Below are 6,143 nucleotides of genomic sequence, written 5' to 3'. Positions count from 1 at the left end.
AAACAACGCTGGTTCCTCGAAGTTGTTTTCCCTTGCGGGTTTCTCAGCGGTGGAGAGTGTAACCAGCCCAGTGTAACTTCCTTCTCTGCTGCGAAACTGGAGAGGAAAGTCCGGTTAAAGGAGTTCTTTCATGGAAAGGAAACCCAACATACTGAGGGAGGTACTCTGCTTCTCAGTATGCAAAAACTGCTGAGGAGGCGGGGTTTCAGAGGAGACTGTAGCTCACAGCGGGCAGGAAGTCCTACCTGGTTGCTCTGGGGGAGGGCGGGTGCTCCAGGTATTAGGTGCTCCTCCCACATGCAGGTGGAGCAGACACTTTAAATATCAGCTTCTATGTCATCATTTAATAAAATGCTTGCATGTAAATTTACATTGTCATGGTTTGCTGTCAGGGATAGACAAAGTTAAATTTAGTCCACAGTTTATGCCTGTAGAAAATACAGCAGGCCTAGGTAAACTGAAGTTAAAGAAGCTGCTGAATCTGAGCCAGCCACTATGTGGAGAAAAACAGCCACCCATGATTGTACAGTCACAATATACAGTATAGGCTACCTAATCAATGCATTTGCCTGTATCTCAACATCAGTATGCCTATCTCAATAACAAAAATAAACAAATTGTGAAAAAACAAAATGTGTGTGTGTGTGTGTGTGTGTGTGTGTGTGTACACACACTCTACTCTCGCGATGCGCAGCGTGAACAAGCATACCACTCCATCGAGGAAGCGGCTTTTATTAATCGAGCACAATAATGGCTACAGCTACCCGACGACCCCGTTGTTTTCTGCTTGATCCAGTCGATATTGGAGTGTCACCGATGTATCCTTTGTCATCCTGAAGACGCCATTACCTCCGGTGAGAGTGCACAAGGCAGACTACGCTGACAACACGGTGTTGTCAACCGTTGTTAGTCGCGAGCTAAGTGGCATCTTGTCCTTCAGCCAGCCCCGACTGGTTCCGCTATCATGCGTCGACCCTACCAGCAGCCACCAAACTACACACTGAAAATAAATAATTGAAGAAGTCAACGCTTCTCGGTTGAAGTATGTAAATGTTAAACCTCGACTTAATGCATTTTGCGAATCTGTGTAAGCCATATTTCAATTTGTGATGAGTTAAGGTTCACCAAGCGGTAACTCTATGTAAAACTGTAGGCTACATCATAATTGTCTCCTCTGTGTTTCCTCCCTCACCCGCATATTTGCTTGCTAGCTGGCTAACGCTAGCTGTTAGCCTGAATTTTCTTAGGTTAGTTATATGCTAAATTTTAATACCATAGCATTTCACGTGAATATCGAAGGCATAAGACGTTACGTACGTTAAGTTATAGCTTTATTTTTAAATATGCTACCTTAAAATGCCGAATCTCGTGGATGCGGATTTTGTTACATTTACTTGTTCTACATTTATTTTTATTCTGCGATTATGCTATCGTAAAAAAACGATCCAATTTTGAATTCAAACTATATATACTGTGTTATAAAAGCCTAGAGGTCGCCTCATCTTTGATCTGTTTCAAAACACTAACCTTGTCTCTACCATTCACGGACAATGGTGTATGTGTATTTTACAGATAGTATATGGCGTGTGTGGTCTTCTACGAATTCGTAAAATTATATCAAATGTTTCATTTCTGCTAAGAACTAATTATTTTTTAACAAGCTGCTTGAAACAATCTTGTAGAGAGCGGGCATAACTTGTCATTGTAGTCCTCTTCATAATTATATTGAAAATAAGTGAGCTGTAAATCTGTATCGACCAAATCTAAGCTTTTATTTTGGAGTAAACCTCTGTTCGTTGTCAGTGATGCTGCTGCAGGAGTTATGTAATCCAGTCTGTTTGCCATCATCCGCCGGTTATAGCAGAAGACAACCTCCCTTTCTCATGACAACACTTATTTCTCCATCGTTGTATAAATAATCCCTTTCCCTGTTTGACTACATGTCTTCTTGAACTTTTTTTTGTGAAAATAACCTATAACAGAATAATTAAAGGGGAGACACTACATGTGAATAAGGTATACATATTAACTAACATATCAACATGAAACTTCTCCAGTTGTTTATTTACAATAATTACGTGTTTTGCCCTAACGTTGTTAACCCTGTCAGTCTGTCTAACATTACACATTCAAACAATAGCCACCAAGCATCGTTCAAGCTCACAAAACGTTATTTTGAATAAGTTATACATTTGCAAAGATTCCTAAAATGCGAGCCTGAATTCTGATTATACGTATAGTATTGGGTGACCATATTTAGAATTTCAAAAAACAAGACCGATTGGCGGCCTCGAGACACAAATTCAGACAGGCTTCTCAGAGGTTAATGAACATGCTTTATTATGCATCATGGGTACAAAAATAAGCTATGTAATAATAATTTGTAACAACCTGAAACAAAATAATAGCTCTATTTTCAAATAAATAAATATGAATTCATGTATACCATAACGTGTGTATAGCTTATATTTTTTTTTATGCTATACAAATCTTAATTAGTTCTTCAATGTTTAACTTTGTCTGTTTATCTCTTCTACATTGCTATTGTAATCTCTGAGGCATGTAGATATTTTGATAAAATATAAAGGATGATTAAAGAATGAAATGTGTCTTGCTGCTGCAGAGAAGACTTTCAGTCTATGGTTTTCTGGTTATTACCTCTGTAAATGTTCTAATGCAGCAACCTCTCATGTTCTTTTTTTTTTCCAGGTCCTGTCCTGGTTGATCTTGGTCATTGTCTCACTGAAATCATGTCTGGCTCAGGGGACTTACCAGGTTAGTATTTAACATAAGGTGTATATTTAACAAGGGTGTCCTGAACAAGCGGTTGTTTGTTTTTGTTGCCTCCAGCTTCATCTGAAATTAGTTTGTCTACTTGCGTGTGGCAACAGTCACATGCCGAGAATCAAAGACAACACACCTCCGACTATTCTGTGTGTGTGTCGCGTCAGGTCACGGCAGTTCCCTGCTATGATGACCAGCCACACTCGCCTCCATAGACTGTATATTACACTTGCCTCATGCATGAGGCGGTACTAATCTGCAATGGAAAAAGACAGATGGGGCACCGCGGTTGAGGCGAGCAGTTACCATTTAATGGAAAAAAGCCATTAGTTCCAATGAGGGAGATCCTAATTCTGCAGAGTAAAACAATATTTGAATCTCCTTTTTAAACGCAGGGGACTAGGAACCTTATGAGGAAGTTGTCGCGTTTTGACCCCAGGGACCAGTGTCTAAATTAAATTACGGGGACATTGAACCCCCTTAAAAGTACCTGCTCGGGCCAGTAGTACTATCTGGAAGTACAGGAACCATCAAGCTCTGATTTGCAGGGATGACCGACGCAGTGCGACTGCTTCAACCTGTGTACTGCCTTATTCATAAAACAAGGAAATACTTCATTATTTATTTATGTTAACATTCATTTATAATTTTATTTTTACTTCTATGAAGTGTACTCTTTTTATTTTGCAATAATTACATCCAACAGAGAATTGTTTACATGTATTAATACTTCAATTTATACTTTTATGCTAGTGCAAGAAATTCATTCATACCTTTTGTAACGGGTACATTTATTATAGGGCTGTGCAATCACATTGGATTGTTGACCTCGTGTTAACCCCTGCCACCACCAGCAGCCCTCCTACCATCATTGTGGCTTTTTTCACACATCAGATGACTAATTTGCGTAATCTTCACAGGTCTTTAGACCTTGGTAGAAATGCAGCTAACAATGGGCCGAAGGAACCTTTTAGCTCCTTGAAAAGTTGTTCCTGGGACTGAAAGTCACAGTATTAGACAATAGAGTGCGCTGAACGTTATGCCAACAGTTTGTGTTTGGCCTTCTCCTGTTTTAACATGAAAGTTCCAACACCCCTTTGCACAAAGCCAGGTCCAAAAAGAAATTGTTTTCCCTGCTAACCCCATTTAACAGCTTTGGGATGAATTGGAAACGCTGACTGCGAGCCAGGCCTTATCGCACACTGATGCTCTGCTGGCTGAATGGGTGCAAATTCCTGCAGCAAAGCTCCAAAGTATGGTGGGAAGCCAGGAGAGTGGAGTCTGCTATAGCAGCAGATTGATGTCCATAAATTTGGAAAGACATGTTAAAAATCACATTTGGGTGTAATGTTCAGGTGTCATGTGTTTTAATTCAGTTACCTTTATTCTTTGCAATGGCATTTACAGTAACAATTTAGATGTGATCATTAAGGTTTTGAGAGTACAGAAGTGATTGGTTTAGATACCTTGAAAGTGCTTGAAGTTTAAGCTTAAAAGGTGTACAAACCTGGATACTGGCGAGGCAGTTACTGACTTTCCTCTTTCTAAAACCATAATTTCAGTTTGTCTCTGCCTCGCCACCCTTATCAGAGAGATGCGCTGTCAGTAACAGCAAGTGAAGAGAAAGCTGTTGTTTGTGTCCGCAGCCTTAGAAGGCTCAGGGATGGGCGGGATGAAGCTTCCCGTTGGAATGACCCGGCGAGCCCTCAGCTACGATGATAACCTGGAGGCCCCCATGTCCACGCCCCCCCATGACATCAGCATGAACAAACTGTGGAGACGGCCCGTCATACCGGAAAGGAAGTTTAACCACCTAGCTGAGGTAAGAAACACACACACACACACACACACACACACACACACACACACACACAGACAGAGCTGCTTTTACTATTACAATATCCTGTTTTGTCATCACGAGGATGAGTGTGATCCAGTGATAATTAGAGCTGCAAAGATGATTGGATTATTTGTCAATTATTTGTTATGAAAATGTCTGAGCCTCCAGCTTCTTAAATTTGAATACTTCCTAGTTTCTTCACTCCTCTGTGACAGTAACTAAGACTAGATTCCTTTGAGTTGTTGACAAGACATTTGAGGACCTCATCTTGGGCTTTGGGAGACCCTAATCAACATGTTTGTACCATTTGCTAAAATTTTGAAAACCAGACATTAATTGAGAAAATAATCAACAAAGAAAGTAATTGTTAGCTCCGATGATGATGATGATGATGATGATGATGATGTGGAGGCTGTGTGTGATGTTGTTTTTTTTCCCCACCAGGAGGATGAGAGTGGTGCAGCGAGTCGTTCTACAGTGATGGACAGCGCCCCCTCCAGGTCATCAGTTGTAGTGAAAACCAAGGCCTCCTCCATCATCATGAATTCTCTCATCACCAGTATGTTACATCTGTTAATGGCAATACTATTCTCTATTTAAGCAGGAGCACGTGTAATTCATATGGTTAGTTAGTTAGTTTTATTTCTGTGTCATGCCAAACATTTGGCCCATTCCACATGGGATTACCTAACCTCACGAACTGATTTAGTTAACGCGTGCGTGAGTGAGTGAGTGCGTGAGTGCGTGTGGATGTGTACAGTATACAAACAACAAATTCTCATCCCCAGATCATCTCTGTAAAGAGCTTTTTTTCCTCTTCTCCCAGTTTTTTTTCAAGATAACTGGCTAATCTATGTGTCACATGTGAACAGCCATCTCGGTCTTTTGGCATCATCCATATTTACTAAATCAATCTCTGCTTTTATCTTACTAGACAAAAAAATCACCCTTTTCACAATGAAAGATTTCCTATAACTGAAACTGAGGATTAATAAGTTCATGAGCAAGTAAAAAAAAACATAAAGTAATTGAATGACAGAAGAAGAATATTTACAATTGTATATTTGTTTAATTTGTTGTTAAAGCTTGTATCTGTCTTAGGTAATGGTAAAGTAACACTCACTGTGTTAAAACACTGAATGTTGACACTGGGCAGAACAAGATGTAGATGTCCTACATCTTGTAGATGTCCGTCTATCGATGTCCTACCCGGGAGCTTACTTAGAGTTAACTATGGATGATGTCTTGAAAAGATTTGTAGAATCAATCAAATCCTAATGATACCCATCCCTACACATTATTTTGGGACATATAAAGATAGAAAGCTGAGAAACGCATTACGCTGCACGAGCAGTTCAACAAGATTCTGTCAATATTTGGTACCTTTTTATTCAACGTGAACTCTTTATTATAATGACTGTGATTCAGGATGCTTTTACAACTCTCTCTCTCTCTCTCTCTCTCTCTTTCTCTCTCTCTCTCTCTTTCCCTCCCTCCCTCCCTCCTTCTATCCCCCTCT

At 40.0% G+C, this 6,143-nt stretch overlaps 1 protein-coding gene across 1 annotated transcript in view; it reads left to right on the top strand.

Annotated features, from left to right (window-relative positions):
- Window positions 1–654: 654 nt before the first annotated feature.
- The window catches only part of LOC117956008 (putative monooxygenase p33MONOX), a 12,379-nt gene continuing 6,890 nt past the window's right edge, over window positions 655–6,143 (top strand). The window contains exons 1-4 of the mRNA XM_034890852.1: window positions 655–854; window positions 2,710–2,775; window positions 4,431–4,606; window positions 5,069–5,196. Of these exons, the coding sequence (XP_034746743.1) occupies window positions 2,751–2,775; window positions 4,431–4,606; window positions 5,069–5,196 (329 nt within the window). The 5' untranslated portion in view covers window positions 655–854; window positions 2,710–2,750. The remainder of the gene's footprint in view (window positions 855–2,709; window positions 2,776–4,430; window positions 4,607–5,068; window positions 5,197–6,143) is intronic.

The sequence above is a fragment of the Etheostoma cragini genome, chromosome 13 (genome assembly GCF_013103735.1).
Source record: "Etheostoma cragini isolate CJK2018 chromosome 13, CSU_Ecrag_1.0, whole genome shotgun sequence".
In the NCBI taxonomy this organism is placed as follows: Eukaryota; Metazoa; Chordata; class Actinopteri; order Perciformes; family Percidae; genus Etheostoma; species Etheostoma cragini.
Note: the sequence above shows the minus strand (reverse complement) of the source record. Positions and strands in the feature narration are given on the sequence as shown.